At 44.3% G+C, this 16,543-nt stretch overlaps 1 protein-coding gene across 3 annotated transcripts; it reads left to right on the plus strand.

The window, feature by feature from the left end:
• The first annotated feature begins 974 nt into the window (after positions 1 to 974).
• On the plus strand, positions 975 to 16,521 carry C14H5orf24 (chromosome 14 C5orf24 homolog). Of its 3 annotated transcripts, XM_040574014.1 has the most exons (3): positions 3,019 to 3,152; positions 11,740 to 12,169; positions 14,138 to 16,521. In XM_040574014.1, exons 2-3 carry the CDS (start codon positions 11,743 to 11,745, stop codon positions 14,176 to 14,178), a joined length of 468 nt encoding a protein of 155 aa, XP_040429948.1. In that variant the 5' UTR covers positions 3,019 to 3,152; positions 11,740 to 11,742; the 3' UTR covers positions 14,179 to 16,521. The 3 variants fall into 3 exon arrangements, with proteins under 3 accessions (XP_040429947.1, XP_040429948.1, XP_040429946.1); XM_040574013.1 differs by lacking the exon at positions 3,019 to 3,152 and adding an exon at positions 975 to 1,222 and having other exon boundaries at positions 11,740 to 16,521; XM_040574012.1 differs by having other exon boundaries at positions 11,740 to 16,521.
• The last annotated feature ends 22 nt before the right edge of the window (positions 16,522 to 16,543 follow it).

Consider the following 16,543-nt stretch of genomic DNA (forward strand, 5'->3'; position numbering starts at 1 on the left):
GGTGCTCTGCTCTAGACCTGTTTTACAGCATTTTCTAAGTCAGCCTGAATGCCCTTTCGGTAGGCTAGTGATAAATGGAGGTGGTTCTCAGCATGTGAATGCTGGTGCAAAACCAGCCCTTGCCACAAGTCTTCTCGCGGTGAGTTATTTGTGAGCGTCGTGCGCGGTCCCTTCGCTGTTTCTGATCCTGCGAGCGGGATGTGTGCGCGCGTGCTGACCTCACGTGATGCCCAAGGAATGCACTTTCCTTTTGATTATTTTTCTTGACCCAGATCTCTTCCAAATATGGTCTTGGCTTAAACAAGTCCGTGTTCTTAGAGCTCAGGCGTTTGCAGAAGAAATTCTGGCTCCAGCTAACTGTGGTTGCAAGGGGGGAGCAGAGGCGGAGAACAACTTAGAAATGTAAAGATAAAAGGCACCCAGCTGGACTCAAATTTGTCCCAAAAATGTACATTTTGTAAAATGTTTATACAATGCTGGACAAGAAGATTTGTTTTGATATTTTTAGCTACAGTGGAAACAATTGTTTTTAAATAAATGACAATTACTCTGAGTGATTGCCACCCAAATATTGCTTCGCTGAGGCTTCTCATCTGAAACAGATTTAAATATTTTTCTTTATTCATACCGAGATACAAAATTGTCTAGCTGACCAGCATAAACAGAGGTAAATTAATTAGTAGCTCAGAAATAATTAGCTGTAGTGAGCTAAGAAATTATGCTCACTCCATAGCAGGTTATTAATATGATTCTTAAATTATTATATACTCTGACCGTTCTAAATGTGAAGTTTATCATCCCAAACATTTTTCAGAACAATAGATAGCACTGGGCAACTGCTCTGAAACTAACTGCCTACCAAGGATACTGTTACAGAAAATCCTTAATCTTAACTAAAACATACATTTCCTCTGACTGTGTATGTTAGCAAGCAAGTAAATTTAGAGAAGTGACCAGCTCCAACAACCTATTGCTTAACAGACTGTCGATCCTGGCAGTTAAATTTTGTCACAGCTTGCTTGGCATCCCCTGTTGCTGCTGAGGATGGCATCAAGCTGCTGTGAGCCTCTGTGCTGGCAACAGGAGGAACTTGTGCTCTCAGGCCTTTCGTTCTCCTTGAAGATTTGGATCCACCAAAGGACCTGGTGCAGAAGGAGGAGAAGGGGATTTTGCGCTCTGGCTGTAGGGAGGGCAGTGTTTCATTGCATCTTCTACCGTAGAGGTAATTAATGTAATCGTCTGCTATTGCTAGCGATAACAGTCCATTAGGGAAAAAAAGGGGGAAGCAAATTCCCAGTCTGTGTAATGGCCATGCTTCAGGCCCCAGGGAGATTTCACAAAACGAGTCACAGACAAATTTATCTTCTTTTTGGTTGCTGTTTTTATTAGCGGTGTGCAGATGAGGAAACCGGACCCTGTAGCTACCAAATTAATATTTGAGCAGTGTGGGCACTGGAGTTGCCTCATCTGGAATCAGTTTGCCCAGAGCACAATGCAGGCACAGCCCGGCACAAAGGTGCTTCCAGCTCCGAGGTCAAACGTTTAGCGCTGGCTCTCCCCGCGATAGCCTCAACAACCGCCCGATTCGGGTTTCACAGCTCCTCGCGAGGGAACCTTCCCTGTTTCAAATTACAGGTTCGCTGGTGTGTAATATGTGAGCGTTTCTGCGTTCTGTTGAGATCGCAATTTCTTCTGAATAAAGCAGGAGCCTGAGCATGGCCTGACTCCCCTCACTGTCCATATTAATATATTAAAATAACAGGATACCAGAGGTTCTCGAACTCTACCACGCTTGATTTGCAGTGGTGTTTCCAACATGAGTTAAAAACAGCAGAAAGATGTTCTTCAATAAATTGAATCATCTGCTAAATTAAAGGGTGTTTTCCCTGCTGCTTTTTTTTTTTTATATTGAAAGTGAGAATTCCTGCATGCGTTAGGAAGCAGCGGTGAAAAAATGAGCCAGCGTCTTGGCAGGATGTTTCACAGCAATTTTTGGCCCGAAGAGCTCCAAGTATTGTAAGAATGGAATATCGCAGGGTTGGAGTACAGCATTCAGCTCCTCAAACAACAGCAGGAAAGGAAAATATTTAGAAAAACAGAATTAGGCACTTGCAAAAGCTGCAGTTTTGTTCTGTTTTTATCTGATCTTTCTTGGGCTTTCTAAGACTTCATCTGAGTAACACAGAACATCTCACAGCACTTGTTTAGGTGCTAGTTGTTTGGGGATGTACATGGTAATTTAGAACCTGTGATTTGGAAGTGTGTATGCTGCTATCGGGGGCCCAAGGAAGCTAACAGGAGCAGGAAGGTTTGGGCTGAATAGATGTTGGCACTGTTGCTGTTACAGTCATTAACAATGGAGATTAAAGCAAAAAAAAAAAAAACCTGTTGGTGATAATCCTCCAAAAAGTGGGCTACAGCACTATTTCACTAAATCTGACCTTGACAGCGAAAGGTCAGGTTGTGAGAAGTGCTGGGCACTCAAAACTCCGCTTTCTGTCAGAACCCTTTGGACAGAGCTCTTCAAAGGTAGAAAGCCTCGTTTATAAAGGCACTTTTGCAACGCCTGCGCTCTTTATTAAACTTTTTAGAGTATGGGTGTATGAAGTAGGGTAAAATATTCAATAATCAGCACTATTTCTTTGCAGCTGGTGCTGAGGTGTCAGTGGGTAACAGTACATGGAGCCCCTCTGAGGTACGCTGGAGAAAGGGCTGCTGCCTTTATGGCGAAGTCAGCAGCAGAAGCGACCTCACCCCACGCGCTAACGCGGCCCCACAGCCCCGTCCTGCCCCACGCGCTAACGCGGCCCCACAGCCCCGTTCCCCCCCCCCCCACGCCGGGCCCAGCCCCGGCCTCTCTCGGCCAGGAAATGGCGGCGGCGGCGCCGCGCCCGCCCCGCGCCCGCCTCCCGCCTCGCCCCTCCCCTCCCCTCCCGGCGCAAGCTCGCGGCGCGCCCCCGCGGCGCGGCCCCGCTCGGGAGCGCGCTCCTGCCGCCCGCCCGTGCCCGCGCCCGCCGCCGCCGCAGCGCCGCTCCCTGCAGCCGCCCGGCGGGGAGCGTGGGGGAGGCCGGCGGCCGCCCGCTCCCACCGCTCCCGCCGCCGCCCCGAGCCCGGAGCCCCGCAGGCGCCGCAGGCCGCGCCGACCCCCGCAGGTAGGTGCGGGCCGCGCCCGCGCCCCCGGCCCCAGCGGCCCCAGCCCGTCGCGGCCGGGCGGGCAAGATGGAGACCTGGGGGAGGGGAGGGGAGGGGAGGGGAGCGGTGCGGGGAGCGGTGCGGAGCGGGGCGGGGGTCGCCGCAACCCGGCCCCTCCCGGCGGGGCCGCGCTTTGCTTGGGGGGTGGGTGGGGGTGGGGGGGGGGCGGACGGACGGGCTCGGCCCCGCAGCGCCATCGCCGCCCCCGGCCGGGCGGGGCAGCGGGAGCCGTGCTGAGCCGGGCCGGGCCGGGCCGGGCCGAGCCGGGCCGGGGGCAGCGCCCTGCGGCAGGTGGCGGCCGGGGCCAGCCCCGCCGGGCCCCCGCACGCCCGGGGCTGCGGCGCTTTTGTCTCGCTGCAGCCCTCGCCCGGCCCCCGGCGTGCTCCGGCCCCCCCCCGCCCGTCCTTCCCCACCCCCCCCGGGCTGCGGGGCTTTAATTCCCTGCGTGTTTTCCCGGTGCGAGTCCCGCACGGCTCCGCACAGCTCCCTTTTGTGCCCGCTTGTTCAAGCCCCGGAGCATAAAGCGCGTGTGCTGTGCTCTTGTGGGTAGTTGCAAGTAGTTCAGTGCATCCTCCTTGCTGCGTGGCCCTTCGAGGGTAATTAATTAGCGAATAGTTGCGCCTTTAATTGGCGTGCGGTGCTTCCTGGATGGCTGTCTAAAGAAAGCAACAGTTATTTTGATCCATGCGATGTATTTTTTCAAAATAAAGGAAGATGAGGAACTCTTGGTTAATCCATTTTTTAGATTACGTTTCATTCCTATTTCAATTTTTAAATACCAGGGTTTCTCACAGAACTTTTTTTTTTGTCTATATCTTTATCCTTAATGTTTTAGGTGCAACTGTAAACAGAAAATCCTGCATCTTTGTCCAGTGTCCACTGTTGACGAGATTCAACAAGTGGACTTGGTCCTTTTGCTCGCGTGCGTTGCGGTGGCAGTGTCTGGGTGTGTTGATGGGGGTCCGGAGCTCAGCACCAGGACAAGGAGGTGTCTGATCCCTCTCTTAAGCTTTAAACCCTTCCGTGGGAGGAGGTTGGGGAGGGAGGAGAGGGTAGGTGAGAACACCCACTGAGATGAATGAGCACCTCTTGCCTCTCGGAGCTGTTGTTCTGTTCCCTGGGGAGAAGAGCGGGTGGGTGAGAACACCCAGGGAGATGAATAACCATCTCCTGCTCCTCAAAGCCCTTGTTGTAGGTGATGGTGAGGTCTGCGCCGTGTTACCTGGGAACAGCTCCTTGAGATGAATGGACAATTTTACAAACACCAATAATTCTTTCTTAAAAAAAAGAAAGATGTACCTCTACCTGCCCTGCCATTCATATGCATATTTGACTTGCCTTGAAGTTGGGTAATTACAGAACCACAGAATAATCAGGGTGCAGTTTCACAACCTCACTCCTCTAAGCCAGCCCGTCTGGCCTGATGGCTGCCTCGATTCTCTGCGGCCCCATCCCAGCTGTGGCTTTTCTTTTCCTCAGCCTCCACTCCCTGTGCCGTGTTCAGGACTTGTCCGTACCCTTCATGAACGTCTTCTGAGTTCACTATGTTGTCAAAAAGTCAAATTTTTGAGGTCTGGCTAGCTTTTTAACTTAATGGGGCTAAGGGGGTAGAGAGTGGGCTGGTGGCAGCCAGTAGGTAACGTGGTATAGGCTAATGTAGGACTTCGGTCTGTTTCTGTGCTGATGAAAATTGTGTTCCTGTTCTTCCTCTCCTGCCCCAGTGCCAGCCAACTGTTGTTTTTTCATTCTTGTCGGATTGTTTTTCACCTGGGTATTGGCTCGTCGTGCTCTTGCACAATAGTTAGTGTTGGCACAAGGAATGGGAATGTGGGAGAGGAGGAAAGGGCAAGATTATCCTGTTCAGAAAAGCTGTGGATTCAGAGCGGTTTCTGTTGATTATGAAACCAAACGGGCAGTTGTGTCGATGTAATTGGAGGTGCACGGTTAACGAGATTGTTGACATGGCCCTCTTCGATTTTTGTGGACTTGTCTTAACCCTTTTAAGTGTCCTGTTTCTCATCGTCTCATCACTCTGTGGTTACCTGATCTTAATTTCTGGGTGGAAAAAAGTCAGCTGATGTTCTTGCTGATGTTGGCATCTGCTGAAACAGCCCTTAGGTATGACTCGAGTGGTTTTTAAGGCCAGAGAGCCTAACAGTTACTTGTTTGCCAGGTTTTGCAATCAAATCATGGTACCTAAAAGCTCACCATTAGCCTCGCTAGTGCGTGACTATCTGATCTTTGTGGGGGCAGTGCTGACCTACGTGTGTGGCACCAAGGCGGTGTTCGGGCTCTGGGGAGCTCTGCTTCTCCAGGGGTCCCCATGTTTAATTTCCTCTTGCCACCAGGTATTGTAAGCTTTTGAGTTCGCATTGTAGCGAACAAAAGCAGCTTTCACTGGCTCCAGTCAAACATCTAGAGCATTCCACTGAAGGAAAGCACGTGTGAGAAGTGTGCCGATGCTTTCAGCTGGGTGTTTACACACCCGCCGTGCAGGCCCGGGGCAGAGCTGCTGGGCCAGAGCTGCTGCCACCAGGGCACTGCTCACACTTGGGGTTCCCCAGGTGCACGTTATTTATTCTTGGCACCAGGGAGGGCCCTCAGGGTGTCTTGGTGTCGGTGAGAGAGGCCACGGGCCCTCTGATCCCCGTGTGCGCACCGGGGGCAGAGACTGGCTCAGGCCTGAGCAAATGGCACCGTGCGAAGTTCCCTTAGTGGCTGGTACAGGGGACTGGAAAAGAGAGGGCACCCCGTCTGTGTTGGGGTGTCTCGGGTAGTGTGGGGGGACTGGAAGAAAACAGCCTTGAACTCCCAGGGGACCCCAATGCCCATGTGTTGGGGTGCTCAGGTAGTGAGCGGGAGAGGGGCTGGCAGCCCCCGGCCCGGGCAGGCTGCTGCGCCTGGGGTCTGGAGCAGGGGCAGTGAGGGGATGGTCTGACCGCCCCCAGAGCTCTTCCTGCAGCCTCTGTCGCCCACCTTTGGCCATTCTTCACGGTTTTGTGAAAAAATGGCCTTTGGTCATCAGAGAAATACCGTGCTTGTAATTTCTCGTGTTGCTTGGGGAATCCTTTGTTCCTCCATCTTTTTGCACAAAGAATAACTGAGAAAGACATTGTTTCCAAAATTACGTTCTCTCTCCTATTTGCAGCCTCGTGTTATTGTACTAGTTCTAGTAAACCACTTGTGTAAAGAAATTGTCTTATATTTTGGCTGATTTTAATATATTTTACCTCATGTCAGATGATGAGAAAAATCCTATTACGTGATCAGCGGTGGAAAGTCCTTCATAAGCACGGTTTGGAGGAACCGCTTACCTAGTGTCAGAAGTAGATTATATTTCAAATGTAGGTTCAGACGTTATGGTATACGTTGTGCCGCTGATTGGATTTCTTATTTAGTGTTTTTAAAATATTTACCTTTATGGGGATACTCAAGGTGCAGTATTTTGAAAACAAGCAGCTGTGGGTTTTTAAAAATCAGGCGAGGCCATATTTTAATAATAGTTAACACGTAGGAAAGGAGCTGACAATAAAAGCACCACTTGAAAAATGTTTAATTTGATATAATTCATTCTTTCTACTGACTGATGAAAGTATATTTCTCCCACCCACTATCCTGAGAGGGAGGAGCGAAACCAATACTGTATCTCTGCCGCAGTCTGCAAAGGCAAAATGTCTGTGCTATTGCTTCTTTAACTTCCCCCCGCAGCAAAAAGGAGCCCTTTGGCATTCCCCAGAGCCTGCAGCCCCTGCGCTGCTGGACGTGGCATAGAGCGCTCTTTATGCAGGGAACTCGAACAGAGTTGGTCCTGTGCTTCCCTCCAACTATTTTAATTGCTAGAAGTGACGTGCAGGGTACTAGTACAGAAATAATGCTTCTGTTTCTGAGTGCTATGTCATGTACTTTATATGTATTTGCTGTAAGGAGGGCTGGAGGATGATGAAAATGTGCTGATACAGTCTCCTAGAGCTCTGTCGGTGCTGTTGAAGCCATTGCAACCTCAGCTGTGGAAAATTTCAGAAATATGAGTGGGTTTTATATGCTAACTCTTACTAAAATCAAAATTGTCCCTGTTGGCAATAGGAGTTTACCTCTCCTGGTATCGTCATTTGAAAAGCTGTAGGTGTGCTTCCAGTTTTGTTCAGAGGCTCTGATTCAAAGCACGTCTCAGCAGAAGCCAGCAGCGCTTGCAGAGAGCCAGGTCTGCTCCGGTGCGAGCCAGGCTGTCGTTGCAGAAAGCAGGCGAGGCTGAGACCAGAGAGGCTGCCTGCTTCTCCTGTTGGAACTGATTGTTCCGTTTAATGCAGATACCAGGTCGCAGGTCCGGGACTTTATAAAATACTTAATGTTTGAGTGCCTGTTTCCAGTCAGCTTTTGTACTTTCTCTGCTCTTGGAAGCTGCCATCTGGCCTGCGCTGGCCACGAAGAAGGCAAAGGAAGGGGGTGATGTAAAGACAGCATCATGTCACAGCCCGAGAAGGGTGCTTTATGCATTGGGATTTGACTAGTTTTGGTCTTCAAGTCTTGTATAGCAAACAGAACATTTTTTTTTTTTTTGGCACAGTTTCAAGCTGAGAGAGGGATGGGCTGCACCAGTAAAAGAAGCCTTAGCAGTTGTAAGCTAGAAACGTGCTGTATGTTAATCTGTGCTTAGGGGTAAAAGGAAGCACTCTTCCTCTCTATCCAAGAGTCATAATATCACTGGAATTAGGTGAAATTTTTTAAGATTCTTTTTGTCTGCTTTGCCTTTAATATGGCTTCTGTTTCATCTCCCAGCAGAAGAGAGCAAGGTTGACTGTGAACTACAAAAATCTTAAGGGCGGCCTCATACATTGTGTATTGACTGATGAGCACTGTGAGCAAAACAAAACTGCAAGCTCACCTCGGGAGTGCTCAAGCAATTAACTTTGCAGGTACTCAGAATAGTGGCGATGCAGCAATACTTTAAAAATTGGGGTTATTACCATGGCCCTCTGGTCCCCCAGCAACAAAAACTTGCAGGTCCCAGATGGATGGTCCCATTTCTTTCTTCGTTCTAGCAGCCATGGAGCTTCTGTGCTTCATTGCACAGGAAGCTCTAATGCTGCCTTTCTTTCTCCAAAGCTAGTTTATCCAGTTGTCTCCTCCCTTCCTAAGCATTTCTATGAAAATACATTACCAGATAGAAAAGGATCCAAACAGAAAACCCTCTGCAGCCGCTTTCCAGTAAAAATCTTCTCGAAACGCGACTGAATTTGTTTACTACAGTGCCTCATCTTAACTATTTGTTTATGTGGAGACATTCAACCAGTTTAAAAACTGATTTAAGTAAACTGTTGCAAGTATCTTTTACATATCTATTTACAGGTTTAAAACAAGTAAGTTTTGTTTCATTGGAAACTTCTCTGGCTGTTTTTACTGAAGAATGCTTGGACACAAAGTTGTGTGTGTTTGGCTATACAATTTAGCTGGAGTGGGATTTTTAAACTGGCATAGCTTTGCATTTTATACCAATTCTTGTTTATACGGTATGTACCCCTGCCAAGAAGCCTGCTTCCACTCTACTGATAGACTCATGCAGTGTGCCTACTTTGTTCTTTCATTCCCAACTGTGATGTGAATGAAGAAGATTATGCTGGAGGTGTCCACGTTAATGTAACCAAGATAAAGATTTATTTTCTAAAACTTTTCATTAAAATGTCTTAAATCAAAAATGGAGAATATAAGCTTTAGGTACTACTTGAAATTTCCATGATTTGATGGAAAATGATGTAGAGAAAAATAAACATTTAAAAAATCTGTTGTCAGTTTTTCACAGACCGCTTTTTTTTAAGCTTCCTCCTCTTGTAAGAAATGTTAGACAGTTAGTGATTTATTCTTCTTTCCCTGTTTGTCAGTTACAGTGATGCAGACTGCCACCAGATGCAAGGTAAACTAGCGTTGGCCAAATTCTGTACAACCCGGCAGTGTTTGTCAGGAGCTGTCAGGGCTGTTGTGGCAGGCACGCACACAAACACACGTATGGTGGTGAAACCCAGGGTCTGGCAGGTACAACAGGATGCCTTCCCTGGATCTGAGGACCTGCTGTGGTTCTCCCCAGGAAAGGTGGATGATTGTCATCGATAGGAAAAGTCCCCCTGGTTGTGACGAGGAGAAAAAGCAGAGAATAAGTACACGGACATAGACAGGAGCGGATCTGGGACGTGGGCAGTCTGCTGAGAAACCTCGAGGGCCCTGCGTTGTTCAGTGCCTCCTCCCTGGTCTGGTGTGTTCCCTCAGACACCGGGCAGCTGAACTGATCGGCCTTGTGGCAGTTGAGCTCGGAGTGGCTTTTTGGGGCCAAAATCAGTATTCTGGTGTTTTAAGTGAGCGCTGAGCCTAGAACTAACTGCTCCGAGCGTCCTCGAGTGTATCAGCAAACAGTTGAATAGCCTTTCAGTCGCTCTGCAAACGCTGTCCTCAGTAAAAATACATTACCACAGAACCCTTATGTTTGCAATTACGTATCGTGAAAAATCTCAGGTATTTGTCATGACTGTGGGCTGTAGCGGGGTTAAAGGAAGGTAATGTTTTCTTGACTGCTAACTGTAGAAAGCATTAAGTTCCATTTTTATTGCTGCACCGAAAAGTCTGTTTGGTCTCTTGACCTGTATCTTACTTTCTTTGTTCTTTACTAAATGCAGGCTTGCAAATTATTCTTAGTTGTTTCACTTGCTAGTCAACACCTGTAATAACAGTGGTTTCGTATTTGTTCTGCCATAGCCTCACTCAACATTCAGAATTGTAGCACATGGATAATCTCTGCTAGAACCATTTATTATTTAAATTATATTATTATCACAATTTAACTATTTGGCATGAAACCGTATTCAGATATTTGCACAAGAGTAATGCATACGCTGTAATATGCATTTGTCAAGCCAAGATAAATTGGGAGTAAGAGCAGGGAATGTAACCATTATAATCAGAAGGAAAGGGCACGGGGATTTACTCCTGGGTAAACAGACCATTTCTGTTGTATTCTTTTCCTCTGGCTGGGAGGAGACCTTCACAACTGCCAAATAAATTCAGTAATCAATGGTAGAATTTAGATGTAGTTGTTCTAGGTGATATTCCATATCTACTGCAGGCAAAATACCATGAATATTCCAGACCTTATCTCCTAGAGAAATTTACCACAGCAAGAAATGTTTAGTCTCCTAAGCATGACCGGAGGGCACAGAAATTCTCTCAAGAGCCAGATATTGATTGGATTAATCTTGTCTTCAGCATGGTTAAATGCTATCTTGGACTGAGTATTTTCAGCTTATTTAAGCTGTAGAGCCAACGCAGGCGAATTGAGTGAGGAGATCCTCCTGGTGCACCTCGCGCCTCGCTGGCTCCTTCCACCTCCACTGTTAGAGACCGTGAGGCAGTATGTGCGCAGCTGGTAGTTACAAGTTTTAATACTAAAAAAGCTGTAGACCACCGGTAATGCTGTAATATTATTTGTTGTGATTCTGCCCCAGAATGCGTGCTGAAGGGATTTCACAGGAGCGCAATCGGTTCATGTGGAAGCAGTCGCTGGTAGTTCGGGCTGAGGCCTCGCCCGGTTGCTGCCAGCAGGCCGCCAGGCCGTCCCTTGGGCCCGGGGTGATGCAGCAGCGTGCAGGCTCGTCACCCTCCCAGCCTCCTGAAGATGAGTCTTGTTTGAACAAGCAAGCCTCCGAAATGGAGCACAACTCGAGCCGTGGTAGTCTAACAATAAAGCGCAGGCTGTGTAAAGCGGTGCTTGGTCGTGAGGGCTTGTGGTTGTTCCCCAGCATGTTGAGAGATGCGTGACAACACGGATATCGGGACTAATTGTATGGCTTTTCCCAAAGTCCTGAGCACAGTTTGTGTCACTGGCAGTTTGTACCTGCTCACCTAACTAGGACAGCGGTGGCATTTCTGTGGTCTGGCATCTTTTGCTTTGTGTGAGATTCGCTGTGTGCCTCTGCTTTCCCAACTGTGGCACTGTCGCCTTGCTGAGCGTCCGACCTGTTTCTGTGTTTCTTACGTAATTGTGAGAAGAAGCAACAAAACTGATTAGTGTTGTATTAATTTGCTGCAGTTACAACAACAACAAAATCTTTAGGAGCCTAGATCTTTTAAATCAGGAGAAGATGTTTTTTTTCCTTGGATGGTAGGCTGATCTTGCAACTGGAACAGCTAGAAGTTGCATGAGATTTGGTTAGAAGGGTTTTGAAATCAGAATGGGTGGATATTAGATGTTTTGGTTGCTGAAATGCTTTTGTTCAGTTCTTTAATGTACTTCTCCGCTAATTATACCCACCTGAATAATACGTATTTTAAATAGTTGCTTTTAACTATGTGTAGAGGGTTACCATGCAAACCCTCAAATGAAAGCTTATTAAAACTTTTCATTTAAAAAAGTAATTTACTGACATCAATTCTGTTTACTGAAAAGAGACAAAATGGTTTGCGTTCACTTTAGGAAACAGAGGTAACTCTTCAAAGATTCTTTCATGTGGAACGCTGCAGCATTATTATATACTGATACACATTTGTCTCTCTTGTTTTTGATAGAAAATGATGCACCCTGTTGCCAGCAGTAATGCAGCTTTCTGTGGGACCGGCAAGAGCTCTTGCCTTAACGAAGACACCGTGAGGTCTGCTGATCAGTTTGACTTGTACGCCACGCAGCAAAGCAAATACGGCCACGCAGTCAGCCACAAACCGATTGCATGCCAGAGACAAGATCCGTTGAATGAATCACACCTGCAGACCACGAGTGGCAGGAATATAGAGACAAAAGACGAACTAAAGAAAAAGAAAAACCTCAACCGATCTGGGAAACGTGGAAGGCCATCAGGGACCACAAAATCAGCAGGGTACCGAACCAGCACGGGTCGACCCCTGGGGACCACCAAAGCAGCTGGATTTAAGACAAGTCCAGGCAGACCCTTGGGTACAACTAAAGCAGCAGGATACAAAGTCAGCCCAGGCAGACCTCCAGGTAGCATTAAAGCTCTATCACGGCTTGCAAATCTAAGTTATACTTGTGGCAGTGCAGCTTTTCCCTATCCTATGGTGCATAACAGAGGCTTACATGCTGCTGGTGAAACTAGTGGCAAACTCAAACAGCCTAATGAATGAAAGGAAGGAATTAGTAACTCCTTACTAATCTGCTTTACTTTGGATTTTGGCATGTTTCTTGCATTTTATTGTAGCATTTGCATACGTTTGAGTTTCTAGATTTTATTTTTATTCAAATAATGCCATAGTGTATGGGTGCAGTTCAGTAACTTTTAAAGCAATGTTGAGAGGGCACTGGTATAAAGGGTTTTTTGTTGTTTTTAAATCATAATTTATTAGCAAGTCTCAACTGATGCATATACCATGGTGTCTCTGAGTAATATTCGTGTTCCTAGTTTTACATTCAGTTTCTGGTAAATCTAGTTTTGTGATTATGCATTAAGTAATTGAAATAAGGAGGATAGAATTAGCTGGCTGTTGGCTCGTGACGTGGCCTATCTCACAATAAGGAACTCATCCAGATGAGTTCTTACTTGATAAAGTAAGGGGACTTACTTTGCTTGGGACTGTTTAACTAGTAACAACTGCAAAATTCTGAGTTCCTGTGTGTTTTTTAAAAGGAAGGAATAGAAAGCAAGCTATGTTTTCCACTCCTACAGGAGCTTCTACAGACCTCGAACAGATACTTAGAAACTTAAGAAAACAGACCAAAAAAACAACCTTTTTTTTCAGTGTTCATTTTAGGTGGCTTTTGTTTCTGGAGTTGTAGCATTAAGTTGATTTCAACTAATGTTCCAAAAATGTTTTTGAAAAGATTAAAGAAAGCTGAAAGTTTGTGCAGCGCATTACAGCTTCACAGCGCCTTATTAACACAAGCTCATTTGCCTTTAGGTGATAGCTGTTCTTTTTGTTATGCTGATACAGGATTCTGCTATGTAATTTTGAAATGCCTGATAGTACATATACCAAACCACAAATAATTCTTTAAAATTTGAAATATTTTGTAAGAAATTAAGTACTGTTCATTCTAGTTACACACTCAGTTAATATTAAACAGTACATTCTTAATCTGTAAATAGCTATTTACACTGTTTTTTGCCTTTAAAATCTCTGCTTAGGTGGCGACAGTTTAATAGCTTTTAAAGTATTAATCTATAATGTTTACAAATTAAACTTTTTAAATAGACACTGTTGCCAAGTTTTCAGACTTAGTTTTGCCAGATATTCCTGGAAATACAGATATTTCATTGTTTGACACTTATACTATATTTAAGTTATGGAAGGTTATATATCTACCAAAGGACACCATTTTCATGATTTATAAAAGCAAACTGTATAGCTGATGCAAACAGGATGCAGTTTACTGCACTGCTAGACCCCAGATATAAAGTACTTCATAGGAATTCATCTATGCATGCAAGCTGAAAAAAAATGTTGTTGGTTGACTATAAATACCTTTCTTGACTCAAACTAAAACCTTCCCTCCTTCCAAAAGAAATGTTCCATTTTTCAACTGGGTGTGTTTAATTTTTTTTAAGTGTGAGAGCGTGTGTGTGTGTGTGTGTAACATGTGCACATACTTTAATCTAGACGCCAAAAAAAAAAAATCAGTCCTCAATGTTGCATATTGTTTGTTCTAAATTTATTTTTACTGGAATTAATGCGTTTTTTTCACCTGGAAGAAAGTTTATATTTAAGTTGTTTGAAGTAAAATGTGACTTTATGATAAATTTGCAGCTTCAAATACCTGGGGTGGGAATATACAGCTTGGAGATCTGGGGAGCAGAAGAAAATGGGTTAATTAGAGCTTGTGCTGATTGAGTAATAGTACTGATAATTTTTGTTAATGTAAATGCTATTCTGGCCTGCTGTCATTTTGATGAGAACTCTTGATTTCAGTGATGACAACTTAAGAAACAGATGTCATGTTTCATACCTTTTTTATCAGGAAAAAAGCAGCAAGCCTTCAGGTGTTCCAGTGATGCCTAACACATAATGAGCTGGACTTTATGCTGTACTTTACAATAGGTGTGTTGAATTGTTTTTGGGGAACTGTGTATGCACTGGCAACTAAGACAATGAACCTCAACTGTACTGGATGGCTCCTTAGTCGATACACGAACTAATGGCAGCTAAACTGCTACTAAAATGGTTTCTTCATGCTGAAGCTATGAAATCCAGTTACACGTTCTGTTCCTCAACAAACTCGCAAGCCTGAAATTTAGCAATCTTTCTCAGAGCGATGTCACTTCTGACACATGCAAAATGCTAACGTGAGTTAATTCACCCTCAGGATCCGTGCTGTATTGGCTGTTTTTAATCATGATTTTTCAACAAAAGACTGCTTTAAGTTCTTTCCTGAACTCAGCTGGGAAAGCAGTCCTCTTCAGCTGAATGTAGTAACTACAGGAGTGTCACACCTCGCTGGCAAGGAACATGTTGCATGTCACCACTGTACCTTGGAGAAACTCCACTTCTTACCTCCTTCTGTTTATCCCGTTTGCTCCTGTTTCATTTCTCACTTGTGCATCTACTCAATGGTGCTGTGCTGTGTGTCAGGAGATAATGCAGATGTATTACTGTTCTAGTATAATGAATTTTGTATTCAAGTATGCTGATGAAATAATGAAATCATCTAAGCAATTTCTGTTCATTACAGTGTTTATTAATTATATCAGATGAAATATAATCCCGGTAAAAAAACAATTAACGTTGTCAATTGTGAAAAGATGAGCATAAAGTAGGAAAGTGTTGGCAGAGTCTGTAAAGGGCTGCTTGGCACCCAAGATTTAGCAAGGAGACCAGAAGCGTGCTGCTGGGCATTGCCCAATTCTGGTTTATTTTACATCCGACTGCAGCTTACTAGTGCCATGCTGTGAGGGGATGAAAAAAGAAGTAAGAGATTCAAAGTGAAAAAGGAATGGAATTTTTCAAATACTTCTGCTTTGCCTATGTATAATCTAGAAAATACATTGTGCTTTTTTAAAAAAAACATTCTTCTTTCCACGATAAACACTGAAACAGCATGTTAATGCCTAAACTTTATTAGTACCAGTGGGAAAACTGGCCTTTTCCCCCATAGTATGAAAAAATAACTTGTAAGGTAAATTGCTTATTTTATATGATATATCATAATTCAGCTATTCATAAGCTAGGATCACCGTTGTGTGTTAACACTGCTCAGAAGATCGACATGTCAAGTTTGTTTTTTAATAATTTCTTTTAATTATCAAGTTCCTAACGTCTTATTTATACATAAAGGAAATGTATTCGCTTGCTATTATTCCTTAATGATGCTATACAAGTTCATTGTTTAATATACATATAGTAACTACTATTCAGTTTCTGATTAAATTTACTTAAACCAAATAATTTTGCTACTATAAAGTCTTGCACTGGACATATTCAAGATGCTAGCACCATATTTTGGCAGAAAAAAACAACAGATACCATCAGAAGTGGCTAACTTTGATATTAAATATAGTATTTTTAAAATCAGCTGTTAGCCTTGTCATTAAGGCAATGTTCTTTATATCTTGGATTTAGTTTAGACTATTCAGAATAACTATGTATCAAGAGCCATTAAAGATCTCTGTTCTGAATGAATATATTTTCATTTCGTCTGAAAGAACTTAGAGTTTGGTCAGGACAAAACCAAGCCTTGTCGGTGAAAAGTGATGTGAAAAGAATTACTTGGAACTACAATACACAGAGTAATTCAGATGTGAATTGAACTCCCTCCCCCATTTTCGAAGAGCTTTAAAAGGCAGAGAGCAATGTGAAGTCATTTGTCTGATGGCTTCATTAGCTGTGACTCTGCTGTTCTTTGTTGTATGTATAATAACGTTTCATGCTATCCCTAGAGTTGACAGTTAAAACAATTGATAATAATCGTAAATACTTTGAATTGCAAACTTAATTTCTGACCACAAAAGAAGTTTATTCTTCTCTATTTTAATGCATATATTTTAACACTGCTTAAATATATTTATGACTTTAGTAGAGACTAGACCTTTCTCCTTGTGATTTTTTTTTCCAAATAGATAAATCTGTATTCTGAAGTTTGAACCACTTTATGATATTTTAATCTTTCATCATTTGCTTTTCCACAGGTTTACTTTGGGGGAAACAGTAATCTGTTAAATAACTAGTATCAGCACCCTGTCCTCTGCTGTAAAAAGCCTGATTAGATACTGTGTATGTTTTTATGTCCATGAACTTGAGCTACTCGTGTGCAATTATGTGTATGGGAATGGAGTAGTGTTCATGATCTGTATTTACATCATCATATGGATGTATATTTATTAATAAAGTTAATACTTTAAAACCTAATAATTTTTCTCTCTCTTTTTTT

This window comes from Cygnus olor, chromosome 14 (assembly GCF_009769625.2).
Source record: "Cygnus olor isolate bCygOlo1 chromosome 14, bCygOlo1.pri.v2, whole genome shotgun sequence".
Taxonomy (NCBI): domain Eukaryota; kingdom Metazoa; phylum Chordata; class Aves; order Anseriformes; family Anatidae; genus Cygnus; species Cygnus olor.